We start from the raw sequence: 23,599 nt of genomic DNA, 5'->3' as shown, positions 1-23,599 counted from the left end.
GGTCTTGACTTTGGTGGGTAATATAACCTTTTCTGAGGGCCTCAGTCTTCTTAACTGAAAAATGATGGGATATAACTAAAAGATCTCTCAAGCTCTTTAACATTTTTTGATTCACCACTTAGAGTGGGAAAGGGAGTTTGAAATGTTGTAATGATACTTTTGACCTTCCTTAATGTGTTCATTACATTATTTTTGTTTTGGTATGAAATATATACAGAAAAGTACAAAATTATAAGAGTGCATACAGCTCAATGAATTTTGACATGATGAACACGGTAGTGTAACTAACTTCTATGCAGATCAAGATACAGAGTGTGGTAAGGACTTTAGAAGCTGCTTCTCCCCACTCCACGGGCTTCCGCTTTTCCCCAAAGGTAACCACCATCCTGACATGGAATCCTGTGTATTGGAATCAGGAGTTATGCACCCTTGTGCAGTTATGAGATTCATCCTTGTTGCTGCATCTAAATATAGCATTAGTCTACTTAGTTATGTTGCATATAATTTATATACTAAATATATAAATATACTAAAACTTATTCATTCATTCTGTTGGTGATAGACATTTGAGTTTCCAATTTTTGGCGATTACAAGGAACCGCACTGTGAATATTCTCTTGGTTTGCCTATGTGTCTTGAGTGTACATAGGAATGGAATTTTCAGAGTCATAAATATATAAGCACAGGTGCAATAGACAGTACTAATCAGCTTTCCTAAGTAGCTGTGTGAAGTTACACTCCCAGAAGCATTTGTGAAACTTTCAAAATGGTTTCAAATCCTTCCCAACACTTGGTCATGTTGATATTTTTCATTTTAGGTATCTGGTGGGTGTGTAGTTTCATATCAATGTATTTATTAATAAGATTGAATACATTTTATATGTTTAATGGCCACTTGAATAATCTTTTCCTTTTTAGTAAAGTGCTAAAATCTTTTGTGCATGTAAAAAAAATAGACCCTGTTTTTTTTTCTTCTCTCTTGGCGGGAGTATTGTATACATTCTGAGTATAAACATTTTGTTCCATTCTGGAATATATGTATTATAAAATCTTCTATGACTCTGTGACTTTTTATTTACACTTTTAATGGTGCCTTTTGCTAAACAGAAATTTTTATTTTTTTAATGGAATCCAAATTATTAATGTGTCTTTAGGGTTGGTGCTTTTGTACACTGCTGGGAAAAAAAAAAAAAAAAAAGCTCTACTTGTCCCAAAGTTGCAAAGGTATTCTTCCACATGATCTCCTACAAGTTTTATTGTTTGCTTATCCCATGTAGACCACTTAATTTTTGTATATGGCATACAAAAAAGTCAACATTCATTTTATCCATGTGGTTATTGTGGTCAATTGATTATAAAATGGTTGCAATGATTTTCCTTTCTGCACCCACACTTTTGGTGGTTGGACCATTTTGCATTCTCACTGGAGGTAAATGAGAGTTCCTGTTTCTCCACAGTCTCATCAGTGTTTGACATTGTCAGTGTTTTGGATTTTCACTATTCTAAGAGGTGTGTAGTGGTGTCTCTCTGATGTTTGGCTTTGCAATTCCCTAATGACGTATGATGTTGAGATCTTTTTATATGGTTATTTGCCATCTATATATTCTTTGATTAGGTGTCTGTTCAGATTTTTGTCCACTTTTTGTTATTCTTGTTGTTATTCTTACTGCTTCTTGTTCTTGGATTGTAAGTGTTATTTATATGCTTTGTGTAACAGCCCTTTATTGGCTATGTCTTTTACAAATATATTCTCCCACTCTGTGTCTTGTCTTCTCATTTTCTTGACATTTATTTCACAGAGCAGACATTTTTTATTTTAATGAAGTACAGCTTGTCAATTATTTCTTTCATTGATTGTGCCTTTGATGTTGTATCAAAAAAGCCATTGTCATATCCAAGGTCACCTAGATTTTCTCCTATGTTGTTTTCTAGAAGTTCTGTAGTTGTGCATTTTATATTTAGCTGTATGATCCATTGTGAGTTAGTTTTTGTATGGGGTATAAGATCTGCATTTAGATTCATTTTTTATATTTATTTATTTATTTTATTTTTTGGAATGGAGTCTCACTCTGTTACCCAGGCTGGAGTGCAGTGGTATGATCTCGGCTCACTGTGACCTCTGCCTTCCGGGTTCAAGCGATTCTCCTGCCTCAGCCTCCTGAGTAGCTGGGATTACAGATGCACACCACCATGCCTGGCTAATATTTTTGTATTTTTAGTAGAGATAGGAATTCATCATGTTAGCCAGGCTGGTCTCGAACTCCCGACCTCAACTGATCCACCTTCCTCAGCCTCCCTAAGTGCTGGGATTACAGGTGTGAGCCACCGCGCCCGGCAGATTAATTTTTTTACGTGTAGATGACCAATTGTTTCAGTACGATCAGTTTAAAAGGCTATCTTTTCTCCATTCCATTGCCTTTGCTCCTTTGTCAAAGATCAGTTGACTATATTTATGTGGGTGGATTATTGGCCTTTCTATACTGTTCCACTGATCTATTTGTCCATTCTTTGTAACTTTATAGTAAGTCTTGAAGTTAGGTATTGTCAGTCTTTGTTCTCTTCCTTCAATATTGCTCTGGTTATTTTAAGTGTTTTGCCTCTCCATATAAACTTTGGAATCAGTTTGTTTATATCCTCAAAATAACTTCCTTTAGTTTTGATTGACATTGCAATGAAGCTACAGATCAAAATGGGAAGAACTAATCTCCTGACAAGATTGAGTCTTCTGATCTATGGACATGAAATATCTCTCTATTTAGTTTTTCTTTGATTTCTTTCATCAGTTTTGTAGATTTTTCTCATGTAGGCTTTGCACATATTTTGCTACATTTATATCTATTTCATTTTTGGTTGCTAATGTAAATGACATGTTTCTAATTTTCAATAAATTCTGTTTGGTTGTCACTGGCATATAGAAAAGCAATTGACTTTTGCATATTAAGCTTTTATCCTGCAACTTTGCCGTAACTTATTAGTTCCAGGAGTTTCTTGGTGGATTCTTTCAAATTTCTACATAGACAATCATGTCATCTAAGAACAAAGATAGTTTTATTTATTCTTTTCCAGTCTGTATGCCTTTTATGTAATATTCTTGCTTTATTGCACTAGGTAGCACTTCCAATACAATGTTGAAAAGGAGTGGTAAGAGGAGTCATTCTTATTTGTTCCTGATTTTAGTGGAGAAGCTTTAAGTTTCGCACCATTAATTATAATGTTAACTGTATATTTTTTGTAGATGGAAGTTCTCCTCTATTCCTAGTTTGCTGGGATTTTTTTTTATCATGAATGAGTGTTAAATTTTATCAAATGGTTTTTTTCTTCATCTGTTGATATGATCATGTGGTTTTTCTTCTTTAGCCTATTGATGTAATACATTTAATTGACTTTAGAATATTGAACAGACCTTGCAGACCTAGGATTAATCCCACTTGGTCATAGTGTATAGTTCTTCTCATGCATTGTTGGATCCAATTTGCTAACATTTTGTTGAGAATTTTTGTATCGATGTTTAGGAGAGATAAGAAAAGCTTTCTTTTCTTGTACTATGTTTGTCTAGTTTTGGTATTAGGATAATGCTGACCTCATCTTAAAATTTAGGAAGTATTCCCTCTGCTCCAATTTATTGGAAGAGATTGTAGAGAGTTGGTATAAGTTCTTCCCTAATCTCTGGTATAATTCACAGAGAACCCATCTGGGCTATATGTTGCTTTTTATGCACAGAGTCCTGAGCTCTGAAGCAGTGGAACGTGGGACTGGGGGTCCTAGAAATGAGCCAGAAATCTTCCAGTCAAGGTGGACAACCACTCAGAGCCAAGTTTGGAGGATGATCTGCCATTGCTCATTGTATTGTGATTCTAGGTTTTTGTTTTTTTGGTTTTCTCAGGGAAGGGCCTATTGAAATTTGTAGGAGGGATTTAGTTGCTATTTGAAAACACAAAAATATTTAAATACACTTTCCCAAATGCATAAATTATACCAAAGAACATCGTGGAAGAGAAGAGGATAATCTATTTATGGAAAAAGAAATTATTACTTGTTCTTTAGCCATCTACCAATGATTTCAGCAAGGTTAATTTTCTGCTTGACTTGGGGGTCATCAGAAATCATCCTGAGCATAGAGCATTGCTGGTGGAAATCCAGTGATCCAGGAAGAACCTCTACAATCTCAAAGATAATATACATGTCCCCTAGCCTAGAGGGAAAAAGAATCAAAAGCAAAGAAACAAAGAAAATTCCAGTCTTTGAAATAGAGTATGTTTTATTTTTATAATGCCCATCTTTTGGTTGATTCTGCCAAGAAGTGTGCATAAAAGATGTCCATCATAAGAGCTTCTCATGTTGAACACTGGTTGTAATTATTCAGTTGCACTTTTCCCCATGATAAGTTTAAGAAATTTAATAAGTACAAGTCGTCTCCCTGGAACAGGTACAATGTATAATAAACAATTTCAGAAAATGGAGTCTCTGTATTTAAATATAATTAAGATAAGTATTATATTGTACCTCAGGAGAAAAAAAGTTCTCCTCTTTGTATACACAATATATGTTGTAAAATTACATGGGGGAGAAAGGCATAATTAGTTGTAAGTCCTTTGGTTACTCTATGGGCAGTTACTAGTAGCTCATCTCCTCTTTGTTTCAGCACCGCTCAAGCTATCTGCCTTGCTGATCAGCCAAAGCCTGTGAAGGAATACAAGTATCCTGAGAAATTGCCAGGAGAATTATATGATGCAAACACACAGTGCAAGTGGCAGTTCGGAGAGAAAGCCAAGCTCTGCATGCTGGACTTTAAAAAGGCAAGTGATTATTGGCACATGCTCAATGCAACATGATTCATAAGACTGTTTTATTTAGTGTAACTGATGTTGATATATTCTGCATTTATTGGGTACCTACCAAATGTCAAATCCTGTATGTTAAGGCTGGTCCTGTATAACAGGAAACACATGTTTCACTGGCAAAGAAGACGACAGGAGATGCTGTTGTGGGTATCAGTTTTCATTTGAGAACCGACTTGGTCTGTTAGGTTGGATCTTTCTTTCTGATTTATCATGTGGGAGCTCAGCAATAACTTTTAGTCAGTGTAAGTTGGCAGATTAATACTCTGCATTTTTTTAAATGGTTTTAAAAAAACAAAGTCCCCCTCCTCTCTCCCAATATATGCATACTTTACTATAAAGCAGCAGCCTACCTAGGGCTACTGATTAATAAATTTCCCTCAAACAAGGTATTTATAGAGTTGTCTCTCATAGAAGGTAATACCTACTCCGTCAACCCCAGGAACTTTACCAGAGTGATTTACTAACAGAAATTGCTCATGTAACACAGAGACATATGCTCTTGCTAGAAAGGGAAAATCAAGATTTAGGAACCTGCTCTATCAAACACAGGAAAAGCTACCCATAAATTAAGTAAAAGTAACTATTTTTAAGGTTTCTTTTATTCTAGTTTATAATAAAATCAAGAAGAAATTAGAGAAAAATATAGTCCTCCAGAAACTTCCAAACATTTCAAAATGCATTGGGAATACTCCCAACTTAAATCTAACGTGATAATCATCTTTCTTCTAAAGTCAAGCAGAGCTCCCCCAAAGATCAATTCCAGCTGTGTGCCAGAACTGGATCCTTATCTCCTCAGCTGGGGAGTCCCAGACTGGAACAAGAGCTGTAAATCCGTCAGCAGCAGCAGACATTCTCAATACTGCCTTTTCTTATGGGCAGAAGATGTGAATTCCCTAAGAAATTTTTTTTTGAGTGTTACTCTTCTGTTTGTTAAGGAAAATGGACATAAAACTAATGGGTTTTTTTCAAAGATAGGATCTTCTAGATTGTGCTTCTGGTTTCCATGGTAGTTAGCTTTGTGACCACGGACTGTGTCATTCATGGTGCCCTGTTGTCATTTGGAAAACATAGGCAATGAAAAGTTAGATGCAAGGTGCGTTTTTATTATTGAGGACATATTTACATGGAGAGAAATGCATTCATTTTGCATGTACAATTTGAATTTTAACAAATGTATTCTCACATGTTACCGGCATCTTAATCAAGATACGTTTTATTTACATAAGCCAGAACCTTCCCTGTGCCCCCTCCTTCAACCCCTCCCTGACTGCAGTAACAATTATTCTCATTTCTATCATAATTGCTAAATGTTGCCTGCTCTTGAATGTTATAATTACCTTGCTCCATATAGTAACATTAAAAGTAAATTGTATAATATTTCACCATTAATAAGTATGATGTTAGCTTTTGGTTTTTATACAGATGCTCTTTATCAAACTGAGGAGGAAGTTCATCTCTAATCCCAATTCATTCAGAGATTTTATCACACAATTGTGTTGAATATTGTCAAATCTTTTCCTACGTCTATTGATATAGTTATATTGTTTCCTCCTTTGTTCTATTAATGTGGTGAATTATTTTGATTGATCTTTAGTTTTTTCCATTGGACTTTGAATGTTAAGTCAATCTGCATTCCTGGGATAACCTCACTTGGTCGTAATCTATTGTTCATTTTTATAATCTGCTGAGTTGATTTGCTGATATTTGCTCATGATTTTTACATTTGTGTTCTTGATTGATATTATTGGGAAATTTCTTTCTCATAATTTGTTTTCAAGAATTGATTATCAGAGTTGTGCTGACCTAATAAAATCTGTTGACAGTATCCCTTCCTCTTCTGTTTTCTGGAAGAGTTTGTAAAAGATTGGTGTTGTTTCTTCCTTAAATGTTGATTAGAATTCACCAGTGAGCTCTGTCTATGGGAAGGTTTTTGTAATTACTGATTCAACTACACTAGTAGATAAAGGGTTGTTCAGAAGACACTCCTAGCTAGGCTGATCAATTTCATTGGAAAAAGTAAAGAAATCATTAAAAGTGACACTAAAGGAGATATTGTTTCAATGAATGGTTATGAATTCCTTTAATTACTGTAAGATCTATAATGATATATCCTCTTTCATTCCTCATAATGATAATATGTATTTTTAAATCTTTTTTTCTTATCAGTCTAGTTAGGAGTTTATCATATTAATCCTTTCAAAAGCATGAATATTGGGCTTAATGTTAATTTTTAAAATTTGTTTGTTGGATTCTTTTCTATTTCACTAAGTTCTGTTTTGTCTTTATTATATTCCAAGGCTAGTATGCCTGTCTTTTTTCGTGCCCTTTGAAGTAGCAGCTTGAATCATTGACTTTAAACCTTTCTTATTTTCCTAATATAACCATTTAATATATTTAAAGCTATTAATGTCTTTCTAAGCACATTAGCTGTATCCTGAAAATGTTTACATACTGGGTGTTTAATATTATTAAGCAAAAATATTTTCTAATTTAACTGGTAATTTCTTCATTAACCAACATATTACTTAGAAATATATTAAATATTATTTAATTGCCAAATAATTCTCCAGATAACTTATTAGTTTTGATTTCTAATTTCATAAGTTTGTTCAGAGAATATACTCTACATGTACTTTTGAAATGTATTGACACATATTTCATAGCTTAGCCTATGATCTATCTTGGTGAACATTCTGTGGAGACTTGAAATGAATATAAATTCTGCAGTGGTTGGGTAGAATATTCAAGAAATAACTGTTTTTTAAATAATATTTCTTACATCTTCTGCATCATCCATCATATTTCCTACTTGTTCCACCGATTTTTACAAAGATGAGCGTTAAAATCTCCAGCAATTATTATGTATGTTTCTATTTCTCATGTTAGTACTATTAGTTTCTGGGTTTTTTTTTTTTTTTGAGATGGAGTCTTGCTCTGTCACCCAGGCTGGAGTGCGGTGGCACGATCTTGCCTCACTGCAAGCTCCGCCTCCCGGGTTCACGCCATTCTCCTGCCTCAGCCTCCGGAGTAGCTGGGACTACAGGCGCCCACCACCACGCCTGGCTAATTGTTTTTGTATTTTTAGTAGAGACGGGGTTTCACCATGTTAGCCAGGATGGTCTCGATCTCCTGACATCATGATAGTTTCTGTTTTATATATTCTGAAGCTTCATAATTAGGTGCACATACATTTAGGATGGCTATGTCTTCTGACTCTTTTCTCATTGTAAAATACCCTCCTTTATTGTTGGGTAATATTACTTTGCTTGATTTCTACTTATTTGATACTAATATAGCCACATCAGCTCACTTAGGATTGCTCTTTGCATGATCACTTTTTCCATTCTTTTACTTTCAATTTATGTGTGTGTTTATATAAAATGTGTCTGCTGTAAACATCCTTTTGCCTAGTATTGCTTTTCTGTTCATTGAAACAATCTCTGACCTTTTACCAGCATGTTTAATCTATTTATATTGAATGTAAAAATTATATAGTAGATTTAAATCTACTGTTTTACTATTTGTTTTCTATTAGTCTCATTTCTATTTTGTTTCTCTGTTCCCTTTCTTCTGCCTTCTTTTAGATTAAACTATTTTTTAAATTCAGTATTTTACTATGACTTGCTTTTTAACTGTACTTCCTTATGTTAATTGATAGTGGTTGCTTTAGAGATTACCGCATGCATCCCTAATTTAGAGTCTATGTAGAATTAACTTTGTGCCCACTTCGTGCAAAATGCAAGGTCCTTACAACAAATAAATCCATGCATCCCTCTTCCTTGCACTATCATTGACATATATTTCATTTCTCTGCAAATTAAATGCAACAAAATGCAATGTTGTAGTTTTTGTTTAAAAATAGCTGCTTTTAAATAAGACAAGAAATTAAACCATCTTTTACATTTACTGTTTAGTATCTATATTTTCCTATAGGTCTATTTCAAAGTGGTATCATTTCCCTAAGGCCTAAAGAACTTCCTTTAGCATTTATTCTAGCACGTATCTGCTAGCCACAAATTATCTCCAATTTTCTTTGTCTGAAAATGTCATGAATTCATCCTCAGTTTTGAAGATGAAAAGTGTTTGGATAAATCAGTGAAATATACCTTTGGCTTATTGTAAGTTTTAGTTCCAGAATTCCATTTTTTATAGTTTCTGTTTATCTTCTGCATTTTCCCATTTATTCATTTATCTCTACTTTTCCTTGAATAGTATATTATTTTATGTTATAGATACTTCTATTATATTATGTTATTACATATAAGGTGAGTCCTTTTGATCCCCGAAGACTTTGCTTTATTCTTCATTAGGGCTCATCGCTTTCAGTTTTCTCTGGGCCCTGTGGTGTAGCTGGTACTCTCGTGTGTGGTTCTTCCCCATGAGGCATGGACTTCTGGGCTTTCCACTGAATGCCCAGGATGCTCATTGAGGTCTCTCTACTCTGTGTGAGCCAGAACTCTAGTTTCTCCCAGCCCTATGCATCCTCTGTCTTGAAGCCCTCATCAGCTTTCAGCCTGCAGCTGTGCTCCTCTGGTAGGACACCTGGAATCTCCTCCTATGCGGCAGCTGCTCACCCCTTACCATTAGGACCTGCAGCAAAACCTAAGACAGACACCTGGGGCCCCCAGCCCAATGCAACTTTTTTCTATATGAGCCGACTCTCAACTAGTTACTGAAGAGGCCTCAACTCTGACCTCTGCATCCTCCAGTCAGTGAGACTGCTATCATCCGCCTGGTATCCACCTCCCAACAGCAGGGTCTGCAAAGTGCTCCCAGGCAGAGAGGTGGGCAAATGCGGCGTTCATTCTCCTTGCATGTTTTCCTTCTCTTGAGCATCACAGTACTGTGTTGACTATTGTCAAGACCTGAAACAATTGGTCCATATATGTGGTGTATATAATTTCATAGTTTTGTGGCAGTTTTGTTTTGTTTTGCAGAAAAGTGAATTTGATACCAGTTACTTCATAGTGGACAGTGGGAGAAGTAAAGTATCTTTTAAAATTAAACAAACAGTACATTTATTAAGATCACGTAATGTCAGATCATTCCTTATGATATATAAAATTGTTCTTTAACACAAACTTTATGTATTTTTTTTCTTTTATTTATTTATTTATTTATTTATTTATTTATTTATTTATGTTTTGATGGAGTCTTGCTCTATCACTCAGGTTGGAGTGTAGTAGCACCATCCCAGCTCTCGGCTTACTGCAACCTCTGCCTCCCAGGCTCAAGCAATTCTTATGCTGAGTAGCTAGGGTTACAGGTGCATGCCACCATGCCTGGCTAATTTTTTGTATTTTTTGTTGAGGCAGTGTTTCACTGTGTTGGCCAGGCTAGTCTGGAATTCCTGACCTCAAGCAATCCGCCTGCCTTGGCCTCCCAAAGTGCTGGGATTACAGCTGTGAGCCACCGCACCCAGCTTTGTATTTTCTTTTTAAAATTAGAAGCTATTTGTGTGGCCAGTATCTCTGAGACACCAAATCTCAAAATTACATATGGTGTGGCAATTAGAGATTTTTAAAAATTTTCTATGTGAATTGAAACATCTCAGAACAATTTAAACTATAAAACTTATTTTTTTTTAATGAACACCTGCTCAATTTTTATTTAAAAGGGCATATTTTGTTCAGATGAAATGTAGAGATCAGGAAGTTTCTTAATGGGAGGATATAAAACAAGAAATAACAATAAGAAGCAAATGGCCCAGTGCCCAGACCAGCCCTGGGCACAGTAGAGTCACTCAGAAATATGCTAATCTAGATGATGGATGGATGATATTTTAGGAAGGGATGAGTCTCTTTTAAATAGCTAACATTATTTCCTTTGAAAAGTGAATAGACAATGTAAATGCGTATGCATCTTTTTTTGTATACGTGAATGTATATTTGATGTATATGTATGTTTACATACTTATGTATAATATGTGACACATATGACAATGGCTTTTTCTGTCACTGATGTAGAGTGATAATCAGGATTAGTGATAAAAGCATCTCACTGCTTGAAGAATAATGACAATGCACTGTATATCTGACTGTAACATCAGTTGTAACTGCATTCTTTTTTTCCATAAGTTATTGGGGTACAGGTGGTATTTGGTGACATGAGTAAGTTCTTTAGTGGTGATTTGTGAGATTTTGGTGTACGCATCACCCAAGCAGTATACACTGCACCATATTTGTAGCCTTTTATCCCTCGGCCCCCTCCCTCTCTTCAGTCCCCAAAGTTCATTGTATCATTCTTAGGCCTTTGTGTTCTCATAGCTTTGCTCCCATATATCAGTGAGAACATTCAATATTTGATTTTCCATCCCTGAGCTACTTCACTTGGAATAATAGTCTCCAGTCTCATCGCTCACTGCAAATGCTGTTAATTGATTCCTTTTTATGGCTGAGTAGTATTCCATTACATATATATATACTATATATATATATATAGTATATATATATATGTGGTATGTATATGTGGTATATATATGTGGTATATATATATGTGGTATATATATGTGGTATATATATGTGTGGTGTATATATATGTGGTATATATATGTGGTGTATATATATATATATGCGGTGTGTGTATATATATATATATATATATATATATATATATATATATATCACAGTTTCTTTGTCCACTTGTTGATTGATGGGCATTTGGGTTGGTTTCACAATTGTGCAATTGTAAATTGTGCTGCTATAAACATGTATGTGCAAGTATCTTTTTTGAATAATGACTTATTTTCCTCTGGGTAGATACCCAGTAGTGGGATTGCTGGATCAAATGGTAGTTCTACTTTTAGTTCTTTAAGGAATCTCCACACTTTTTTCCATAGTGGCTGTACTGGTTTACATTCCCACCAGCAGTGTAGAAGTGTTCCCTGTTTACCGCATCCACACACAAACATCTACTGTTTTTTGATTTTTTGGTTATGGCCATTCTTGCAGGAGTAAGGTGGTATTGCATTGTGATTTTGATTTGCAGTTCCCTGATCATTAGTGATGTTGAGCAGTTTTTCATATGTTTGTTGGCCATTTGTATATCTTCTTTTGAGAATTGTCTATTCATGTCCTTAGCCCATTTTTTAATGTGATTGTTTTTTTCTTACTGGTTTGAGTTCATTGTAGATTCTGGGTATTAGTCTTTTGTCAGACGTATAGATTGTTAAGATTTTCTCTCACACTGTGGATTGTGTTTACTCTGCTGACTGTTTCTTTTGCCACGCGAAAGCTCTTTAGTTTAATTAGGTCCCAGCTATTTATCCTTGTTTTTATTGCATTTGCTTTTGGGTTCTTGGTCATGAAATTCTTTTCTAAGCCAGTGTCTAGAAGGGTTTGTCCAATGTTATCTTCCAGAATTTTTATAGTTTTAGGTCTTAGGTCTGAGTCTGTAATCTGACTCAAGTTGAAGAGTGTAGTACAGACAATTTGAGGAAGTGAAGCTGGTGGTGTGCCATTCACAATATTGAAGCAGCACAATACAGTTTCAGCCCAGCCATCTGAAAAGGTTGGCTTTACCCGGGGTGTTATGTTGTGGTGTTAAACCTTAACCAAGTTGGTATTACTGAAATTGGTTTTTGTGAACATAACTCTTAAATTATGGACTAGAATAAAAAGAGAGAGGCTTAATTAAAGATAGTATACCTTAGCTACAAAGATAAAGCAAGAGTAAATACTCTGCATAGGTTTTGACTCTTTTCTGCCCAAGTTAGGTATTTGTTATTAAAAACATATTGTCTTCATCGTGTACCTATCATGCTTTGTCAGCGTTGCTTTGGTGGCCTGACCCTGCAATCTGAAACATAAGCCACCAGAATTGCTTGGAAATTTGATCACCTCAGCATCCTAGGTACTGTTGTTAAATTGGGAGTAACCCCAAAACCCAGCAAGTCTTACATTCCAACTGCCTGGACTCTAGAACCGTGATTTAATAGGATCTTTGTTCCAAGAAGACTCTGAAGTTTCATTAAGGATATAATGACCTACGACAATAGTGCTTTAATAAAATCATGGTATGTTATGTACCATGAAGTTAGCAGTTAAGTCAAAGTGATAAAGTTGGACAGAACAATTGGTTTTTGGCTGCTCATTTGTAGTTTATTTTTCTTTTTTTAACTTTTTCTATTTAATGTTTATGGATACAGAATAGTTGCACATATTTATGGGGTGCTTGTAATACATCGATACTGAAACAGAAGAGTTCCGTTTTCCCCCTTGCAGGACATGCGACAGGGGTGTGGCTTGCTTCTGTCACCCCTCTGCTCAAACCCCTAGGGGGAGCACGCAGACAGGCAGGTACAGAGACTGTGGGGAGCAGTCTTGGGCTCCGGCCCCACGGCAGCCTCTAGGAGTGGGTGTCTGCAACTCCCAAAGCCCAAGTGGGCGTGTGTTATGGTGTGCTCCTTCAGCTTCTCCATCTGTGGATGGCTTGTGTTAACCAGCTCAATAGACCCTCTGCCTTATTCCAAGGGCAGAGGGCCAGTGTGACAGCTTTCTGTATCCTAAGCTCTTTCCCAGTGTACTGGAAAAACTGGGTCACCCCTGTGGCCTCAAAGATGAGTGTGAGGTTTTATTGAGTAGTGGAGGTGGCTCTCAGCAAGGTGGATGGGGAATCGGAAGAGCAGGATGGAGTGGGAAGGTGGTCTTCCCCTGGAGTCAGGCTGCCCAGTGGCCAGGCCCTTCTCTGGCTGCCCCCAGCTGAATTCCCCTTAGCATCCAGACATCCCTCCTCTCTTCCTCTGCCACGTCATTCATCTTTCCACCGTCACTGGTCTGCCAGTCTGCTGGTGTCTGCTGATCTGTTCCTCTGCTTCTCTTGACCACGTTCAGCCACTGTGTGTGCCCATTAAGGTCTCAGGTTTCTACGGGCACAGGATCGGGGGCATGGCGGGCCAGAGTAGTCTTGGAAAATGCAACATTTGGGCATGAAAACAGGAGTGTCTGTTCTCACTTAAGTCTGTGGTACAGGCCTGAGGGTGGAGCCCTCTCCAGGGACCCCTCCCTTCTCTACTCAGCACCTCCCTTCCCCCTCCCATATCAATATAGGCATACAATGTGTAATGTTCAAAGCAGAGAAACTGGGATATCTTTCACCTTAAATGTTCATCATTTCTTTGTGTAAAGAACATCACACTCTTCTAGTTATTTTGAAATATACAATAAATTGTTGTTAACTATCGTCACCCTATGGCCCTACTAAACATTAGGTGTTATTCCTTTTATCTAACTGTATTTTTGAACCCATTAACCAACTCCTCTTTTTTCCTCCCATCCCCCTCCACTACACTTTTCAGCCTCTGGTAACCATCATTCCACCACTACGAAATCCATTTTTTCACTTCCACGTGTGAATGAGAATGTACAATATTTTTATTTTGTCATCGCAACTCTTTTAAGACACTATAGTTTTTATTCGTTTGTATGGGACAGAGTGTCATGTTTATTAAACGGCAGACAAGTACATCTACAGGATACCAAGGTCCCAAATTATGTTTTAAATGTTGAAAGACAATACCGTGGGTTATATGATCGTCAGGTTTCTTCTAACTTTGTGATTTATTCCAGCCTTGAGGACTGGAGTTGGGGATTGAGCAGGTCCCAAAATGAGGCTGAAAAACACAGATGGCACGAGCCGAATCACAGACTGAATTAGAGAGCCACATGACTTGGCAGTGAGCTGTCACCAGCATCCTATATTTGAAGGCTTTATACTTTAAAAAGTTGAAAGCCCATACCTTTAACAATATCTTCATCAGTATTTATTCTTCAAAATGCTCCCCAAAACTAAAACCTAAGAATATTCTGAAGTTACTCTGAATGGTAGTCTGAATCATGGTCGTCTTAAGTCATCTTTGGCTTTTTATGATCACGATTTCCTGATTCTTGCTAATGGTATTGTACATAAAGTCCTGGTCCTCTGTCACTGGTTTTCACAGCAGCAAATGACTACATGTTCAATGTGCCCAGAAAGCATTTATTGAAAGACGAGTAGCAAGCACTGTACCAGGTAATGATAAGGAACATAGTAAAATAATTTAACTTTTTTTTTTTTTTTTGAGATGGAGTCTTGCTCTGTCACCCAGGCTAGAGTGCAGTGGCGCCATCTCGGCTCACTGCAACCTCCGACTTCCGGGTTCACGCCATTCTCCTGTCTTAGCCTCCCGAGTAGCTGGGACTACAGGCACCCGCCACCATGCACGGCTAATTTTTTATATTTTTGGTAGAGACGGGTTTCACTGTGTTAGCCAGGATGGTCTCAATCTCCTGACCTCCTGATCCGCCCGCCTCGGCCTCCCAAAGTGCTGGGATTACAGGTGTGAGCCACCGCTCCCGGCCAATAATTTAACATTTTAAAACACAATTTACCTTGTATTATTTTGAGTAGTCTTAGAAACAGCCCTGTGAATTAGGACCCTAGATCCCTAAGATCACAGCAGCCACACGGCAGAGCCCTGAACGCAGACGGAGACCTGTGCCATTGTCTCCTCAAGCCCTTGAAGTGAGAAAGGAAAGGTGCAGTGCCTTAGTGCCTTTACTTTGAGTGCCAGGCCCTGAGCTGAACACATTACCTATAACCACTGCATTTAGCCCCCAGGACAAGTCGATGATTAGATGTTGTTATCCTCACGTGCACAGTGAGGACTCAGGGGTCCTGCCTGCCCACATCTGCTTGCAAAATCCACCCTGGATCTGCTTATCTACCTGGGAATCCCAAACTCTACTGGACCACTGTGGCCATGTCCCAGATCACCCAACCCCACAAGCAGCTTCTGCTTTCACCCTCATTCATTCAGTATGAAGGAATCTGCTTTCACACTCATTCATTCATTCCTTAGGTATGCATGCTCAGCCTCCTGAAGCAGGAGGTCTCTATGCCCCATCGGTCCAGGAGGCCTCTGTGAGCCACCCAGGGGCTGCTCAATCTCTCTCCCTAGTCTCCCGTTCTGACCTATCATATTGCCACCCAGACATCGAGCCGGTGTGCACAGGCTGTGGTTTTAAGGGAGTTTATTTTTATCACAGCATTCTATCAAGTTGTCATTCCTGCAAGCAAATAGAGCTGTCCAGTTGTCTGTTTGGAGAATTGCATTCAGGGCCCTTGAATTCATGGGTTCTTTGGGTTCTGCATACATTTTTTATCTCTAAACACCGTTCTGGCCAAGAACAGAGGTCCCTGACACCATATAGTAATGAACATAATTAAAGCCTGTCTGAAAGAGAACAAACCCGGGTGCTCGCAGCAGTCTTCATGGGAGCAGCCATAGGAGCATCACTGTTTGTTCCCTGCTGACAAAGACCTCAGCCAGGCAAAGCCCTGGCCATTAACACAACACACTTATCACAATGGCGAGGATCCCAGGGGACTCGAAAGATCATGACATTTCATTGCACAGTGATTGTAACCATATGAGATTTTAAACAACAGCGCAATATGAAAGCAATCGATATCTGAATTAAAACACTGAACGTTTACTTGTTAACATTTCAAGCTCCAAAATCTGGTTTATTAGTGAAGGAGATATAGCCAGGGAAAATATGAAGCTGTGTCTTTAGTAAGTACCTTAACTTCTAAGTATATAATGAAATACATGCAGGAGATTTAAGAACTAGTGTTAAAACCCTTCATGAGATGACTCACACAATGCAGAAAACCTTCCTTTAACATGGTGGAAATATGGAGTGAGATCACCATGCAGCAAAATGCCATCTTCCCAGCTGCACTACGTCGATGTGTTTCACTGCCTTGCATTTTCTTCATAACATGAATCACCCAGTAGATGCATCCATTTAATTTCTTGGGGGAATAATGCAGCATTTGTTTAAATGTTCTGAACACTTGTGCAGACAATTTAAGAAATGTTTTCAGCATGTCCAGTTGAGTCTACCACCAGCATTCCAGAAGGTTCCATCATTTCACAAGTCCTACTGTTTGCCCTTCATTGAGACATTCCTTTGGACTCAGTAAAAACAATTCCTTGCGCTTGGAGAGTCTTTTTTAGTTTACAGATCTTTTTCATTGGGGCATCTCTTTCTGTATGCGCCAAATGGTGATTTACAGCAAATTCCTTCTTTACCCTATGAAGACCAAGAGGCAAAGAGGGTCATGTTCACAATGGAACCTCTTGCCTGGCAAGATACCTCACATATTTTAAGCTTTAATCACAGATTTGGGGATGGTGGATGCATGGTTAAATGGATGGATGGATGGATGGATGGATGGATGGATGGATGGATGGATGGATAGATGGATGGACAAGCGAACAAGCATCCTAAACATCCTTAATTTAAAAATAAGAATTCAGACTTGGACAGATTCAGGAAGGTGGGGTTGAGAAGGATACATTATGAAATATTAAGTTTAGTTTTTTTACTTTAACTTTTTATAGTTTTCTGCAATGTCTGAATTAAGCATATTTTACATTTTAATTTAGAAAATATAATTTTGTTAAAAAGATAATATATAAATAAAACAAAGTATAAGAGATGGAATTAATTTGAACCAAGTCTAGAACATGAGTCTCCTTACTCCTTACTCTATTATATGCTATCATATTGCTAAGTAGGCATTCGCTTGTAAATTATATCTGTTGTTTTCACCTTAAATCTCTCAGTGATATTTTTATTATAGATGAATTGACAATATGATGTAATCCTAATGACCTTTTACAAAATTTCTTTAGGACATCTGTAAAGCCCTGTGGTGCCATCGTATTGGAAGGAAATGTGAGACTAAATTTATGCCAGCAGCAGAAGGCACAATTTGTGGGCATGACATGGTAAGAAGCTAACTGTAGGTACAGCATCGTATTCAGATGCTAGTCTTTCAACCCATGCATCTTTGCTCCTCTTGCACAGGTATTTTTAAAACATGTATTTCTCATATACATATGCATACCCATGCTCCTATCAAACACTGTGTTTATTGTGAAGAGGAATCCTTTTCTCACTTTTGTGAAAATAAAATTGATGAGCTACCTGGAATTCATAGACATAGAAATCAGACAATAGGTGATGACAGATTCAGTCTATTGAGGGGAAACATTAAGCCATTGACCACCATTTATCATGGAAAGGACCAGCATTAAACAGTGCTGTGAAAGCCACAGAACATCGGTTTGAAGACCCTGGAGCACATCATTTTCACCTATTGTTGCCTCTGTGAGAAGAGAAAGAGCTATGGTAGAGAAAAGAAGAAGTATACAAGAGGTTGCAGCAATGTGGACGCAGTTGGAGGCCATTCATTATCCTAGGCAAACTAATGCAGGAACAGAAAACCAAATACTGCATGTTGTTACTTATAAGCAGGAGCTAAACACTGAGTACGCATGGACACAAAGATGGGAACCATAGACCCCGGGGACTACTTAAGGGGGAATGGTGGGAGGGGGCAAGGGTTGAAACACTATCCCATATTGTGCTCGCTGCATGGGTGATGAGGTTATTCGAACGCCAAACTTTAGTGACACGTAATCTACCCATGTAACAAATCTGCACATGTACCCCTGAACCTAAAATAAAAGTCGGAAAAAAAAGAAATATACAAGATAACAAGTTTATTACTAAATGGTAAAGAATGACAATTTTGTTATTAAAACTTTAAAAAATTATAATACTCCATACTAATATTTTAATTCTTTTGATTTAACTTATAATTACATTTTTTAAATATAAAAGACTATTAATAAAGATAGATCCTGGACCCACATTATCACTATAACTATTTTTGCTTTTTATGTATCTGAGTTTTTAGTGGCATTAGTGAATATGAAATGATATTCAGGCATTGATCTAGTATGGTGTTTGAACATGCCTAAATATCATTGTTGTATTATGTTTAAATGCCAAAGAAAATATATCACATCTTATACATATTCGAATGTGACTACAGACAGAAAGGTTTTAAAATGTTAACAACAATGCTAACACATGTTTTCAGGTTAAATTATTGCAGTGCCAACTGAAGAAATGAACAGAAATAAGATAAACTTATTGAGAATAGCCCCCAGCCACCATTCATTCTGGACACATTGCTAATATGCTTTTTTTTTCAGTTCCTCGAAGGGCATGCAATTGATCATTGAATTCTTCTAATTCATTGAATTCTGCTAGTGATCCAGTGATCCAGTTGATTTAATCCATAATATGTAATGGTAATAGCAATGCTTTCAGTTTCTTTTCTGTTTCTTGAGACAGAGTCTTGCTCTGTCACCCAGGTTGGAGTGCAGTGGTGCGATCTCAGCTCACTGCAACCTCCGCCTCCCAGGTTCAAGCAATTCTCCTGCCTCAGCCTCCTGAGTAGCTGGGATTACAGGCGCCCGCCACCACACCCAGCTAATTTTTGTATTTTTAGTAGAGACGGGGTTTCACCATGTTGGTCAGGCTGATCTCGAACCCCTTGACCTCGTGATCCACCTGCCTGGGCCTCCCAAAGTGCTGGGATTACAGGCGTAGCCACCGCATCCGGCCAACTGCTTTCAGTTTCTTGAAAGAAAGTGAGTATAATGAGATATGGCGTGGAAATTCTAATTGTCAAAGGACATCAGGTAATTTACTTGAGTGTTAAGCTGCAGATAATCATGACTTTTCTGCTGTCATTGATTAAAATGGATGATTCAGGTGATCATTTGCAAAATTATGCCTATTTCTTAAAACACCAACAGCCTTTCTGATGTTGCCTTGGAGCTATTGCCTGCGTGAAACACGAGGTGGTCCTCCAGGCATCCTGCTTTCTTTGTGGTCAGGTGCTACTTTTCCCTGGGTAATGTAGTTGTGATGCTTTTTCACAATAACCTGCATGTTCTGGTTACATTTTATTTATCTCAAAGGCACCATTAAATTGATTTCCATTGATATTTGACATTATTTTCCCTTGTATTTCAAATATAGCTTTTTCCTTTGTACCGAAAAAAAAAAAAGAAAAAAGGCTATGTTGAGATAGAGTAGGTTCCTAAAAATTACACAGCTGAACCATGGTCCAAAGCAATAAAGTTCTGTCCAGGGTCACCTGGCTGTTCAGTGGCCAATGTGGGACTCTGTAAGCCAAAGCGAATAACTGAGGCAAATCTCAATGAATGTAGAGGTTTACCTTTCCAAAGTTGGGGACGTGCTCTGGGAGGGGGTGGGACAAAAATCACAGGAGGACCTGTGATCCCTGCTCTTTCCAAAGAGGACTTTAATGACTTCAGTATGTAAAGAGGAAAGAGACCGGGCGCAGTGGCTCACGACTGTAATCTCAGCACTTTGGAAAGCTGAGGCGGGCAGATCACGAGGTCAAGAGATCGAGACCATCCTGGCCAACACGGTGAAACCCTGTCTCTACTAAAGATACAAAACTTAGCTGGGTGTTGTGGCGCATGCCTGTAGTCCCAGCTACTCGGGAGGCTGAGGCAGGAGAATAACTTGAACCTGGAGACGGAGGTTGCAGTGAGCTGAGATCATGCCACTGCAACCCAGCCTGGGCAACAGAAGGAGACTTGGTTTCAAAAAAAAAAAAAGGAAAGAGGAGCAAAGGAAGCAGGAAAGAAGAAAAGAGGGGAGAGTAGACAAATGAGGCCAGCGGTTGCATTCTTTGGAAGCTTCAGTCAACACTCACTGAATCCACATTTTACATGTGAGTGGAGGATTGAAGATTTGTGAGTATAAAGAAAACATAGAGTAGAGGAAGCAGGCAAATATGCATTTGCCTGGGGTGAGTGGAGAGATGAATTTTAGTCTTGTCTTTGCCCTGTATCTGTGAAGATAATTAATTCACATGGTCATGGTGAAATTAATTCATTAATTCACATGGTCATGGTGAAATTAATTCATTACTTCACATGGTCATGGTGAAATTAATTCATTACTTCACATGGTCATGGTGAAATTAATTCATTAATTCACATGGTCATGGCGAAATTCAACAGAGCTCTGTTTTAGGGTAAAGATTTGGGGGCCCACAAAGAACTTCCTTGTGAGTAATTTGTGAGGGAGTCCACCCATGGAGACACGTGGCCTTCCATCTTCGCATCTCTCTATTTAGAATCAAAATGGGAGGCGGTTTTTGCACGACTCAGTTCTCAAGCTTAACTTTTCCTTTTGGTATAGTGAGTGTGAAGGTCCAAGATTTTATTTTCCTTTCATACGTTGTATTTTCTCAGGCTGCTGACAAAGACATACCTGAGGCTGGATAATTTATAAAGGAAAGAGGTTTATGGACTCACAGTTCTACATGACTGGGGAGGCCTCGCAATCATGGTGGAAGGCAAAGGAGAAGCAAAGTCATACCTTACATGGCGGCAGGCAAGAGGGAGCTTGTGTAGGGGAACTCTCATGTATAAAACTATCAGATCCCATGAGACTTATTCACTGTCACGAGAACAGCATGGGAAAGACCCACCCCCATGATTCAATTACCTCCTACCAGGTCCCTCCCGTGACACATGGGAATTGTGGGAGCTACATTTCAGATGAAATTTGGGTAGGGACACAGCCAAACCATATAAGACATCCAAGTCTCACGTAAACAGTCCCTTTTGATATTAGTTGTGTGTCTGTGTGTCGTTGGTTTGCATGTACCCCTGAGGTTTATCAGTTTAGATGTGTGTGTGGCCAGCGGTCAGTATCCCACTGTTGTTCTTCTTGATGGCACCCCGTCTCCTCTCTCTGCTACTGAGGGTGCTGCTGAGGCTCCACAGTGGTTGCATAAGGTGGTAACATAGACTGATATTTATTTCATTTTTAATGCCAAATTCTAAGCTTAGTACATTGTGTACATTTCATCCTCAAAACAGCCCTACAGGTGAGCCTAGTGCAGTCCCCATTGGACATTCCAGAGTTCTTCCGGGAAAGGGACCCTGGGTTCCTCTGTGGTCACCCCAGGAGAAATCCAGGGCAAGGGGTGGGGACCACAGCTGAAATGCATATCTGATGGATTCTAGCTCTTCAGTCACTGGGGACCTCTCTTGTGAAATCAAACCAGCTGTCACTGTGTGATTCTATCAGGTCCAGTGCTAGGCACTTGGCCTAGTCCTTACATTGAACCCTCCCTCTGAACTCATTCTGGTAGTTTCTATCATCCCTAATTTCAGAAAAGGACACCGGGCTCAGAGCACGTGGGTGCCTTCCCCAGGTCACGCAGCTCGCAGAGCTGATCTATGATGCCCATTTGATGACTCAGTGCTTTTTTTCCTGCTTTAATACACTGCTCCCCTGCATCTACTGCGTTTAGGTGTGACGTGCTTATTTTGTGAACAGTAATCGCCACAGGCGTAGGCACTGTGTTGTGGCATCTTACTCTCTAAGATAAAGCCTTTTTCATAAGTCACCGTATCTGTCAATAAAATACAAAACTGTGATAAAGTCAGTCCTAAGAAACCTAATTGGTATTTCCGTGGAAATCTATATATATATTCAACACAGCATTCTTAATCTTGACCTGATGGCTCCACCGGTCTGTTGTCTGCCTAAAATTAGATCTAATACTGTGTGTGTGTGTGTGTGTGTCTGTGTGTGTGTGTGTGTCTACATGCACCTATATTTCCCCCAACCTCCTTAGCAGAAGATACAGTGCTTTCTCATCAGATTCTCAAAATTTTTTTTGTTTTAATACTTTTTAAAAGTAGAAAAATCATTTAAGGATACTCTAACAGAAATAACAAAAGATGTAAAAACCAAAGTTACTTTTGCACCGTCTTAATAAATGCATCTTTTGGTGTTTCCTTTGCCATTACTTTTGATTGCAAAAACTGCAATTACTTTTGCATCAGTCTAATACAAGGAATTGCAACAGTCATTATCACAGCAAAAGACTGGAAATAATGCAAATGTCCATCAGTAGAGAACTGGTTGGATAAACACCCCATGGAATATTATGTATCTGTAAAAATGCGATGAGGGACGTGTCTATATACTTCTGTGGAATGATGAACAGAACATATTGTTAAGTGGAAACGTAGGATGGAAAAAATTCTGTGTAATATGCTGTCATTTATCAAAGAAAAGGAAATACTAATCAATAGCTATTTGCTTACATTAAAAAGGATAAACCCTAAATGCTGAAAAACCTTGTAAATATTTTAGATAACTTAAAATGCTATTAAATAATCCCTAAACATCAAAGGCAGAATGAAACATTTTGAATGTATCAAGTTGTTAGCTTAACCAGAATCCTAACAGAAGAATTATTTCAAGAGACTTTAAACTCCAGTATTAGACTGTACATTCCAAGTGGGATAAATTCAGTGGAGAAAAAAGGTGCTACAAATAATTTTAAACTGTTTTCAGTAATCATGTTATTATTGATGGATTTATTTTGCTAGGATAAAGGAAGTACTAAATGTGCTTATATTGTTAAGAACCAAGATTTTTAATATATAAAAGAGATACATATATAAAATCAAAGAAGCTAAGTAACATTTATAGTCCTAAATTTAAAATTAATACATTTCTAAGAACTAATGAAGTATTTTTTCTTTAAAATTAAAATTTTTAAAGATACACTCACACAAAAGCTCTATTTACCAACTCAGTAACAATAACCACCCTTCAAAGAGATTAAGAGGCTGTAGCCTCTTAATCTAGTTTTCTCAATAAAAGGAGCCAGAACTTTTTGTATAAATGGATGATTCCAGGCCTATAACAAGTGTAAACAGTGTAGTAGAGGTTCCTCTTCAAAGAGACTTTTCTCCCCATCTAATTAGGAATAAATACTAACTTCCCTTAGAAGCAAAATTTATTCAAGACCCGTGCTAACATTCTTAGATATCTGCTAGCCGTAAT

General features: G+C 37.9%; 1 protein-coding gene across 1 annotated transcript in view; it reads left to right on the top strand.

Moving 5' to 3' along the window:
- The window catches only part of ADAMTS16 (ADAM metallopeptidase with thrombospondin type 1 motif 16), a 181,420-nt gene that overhangs the window by 63,702 nt on the left and 94,119 nt on the right, over nucleotides 1–23,599 (top strand). The window contains exons 10-11 of the mRNA XM_004059064.5: nucleotides 4,643–4,796; nucleotides 17,524–17,619. Of these exons, the coding sequence (XP_004059112.3) occupies nucleotides 4,643–4,796; nucleotides 17,524–17,619 (250 nt within the window). The remainder of the gene's footprint in view (nucleotides 1–4,642; nucleotides 4,797–17,523; nucleotides 17,620–23,599) is intronic.

Source organism: Gorilla gorilla, chromosome 19 (genome assembly GCF_029281585.2).
Source record: "Gorilla gorilla gorilla isolate KB3781 chromosome 19, NHGRI_mGorGor1-v2.1_pri, whole genome shotgun sequence".
In the NCBI taxonomy this organism is placed as follows: Eukaryota; Metazoa; Chordata; class Mammalia; order Primates; family Hominidae; genus Gorilla; species Gorilla gorilla.
The sequence above is the reverse complement of the archived record's forward strand: the minus strand, read 5'-3'. Positions and strand labels throughout refer to the sequence as shown.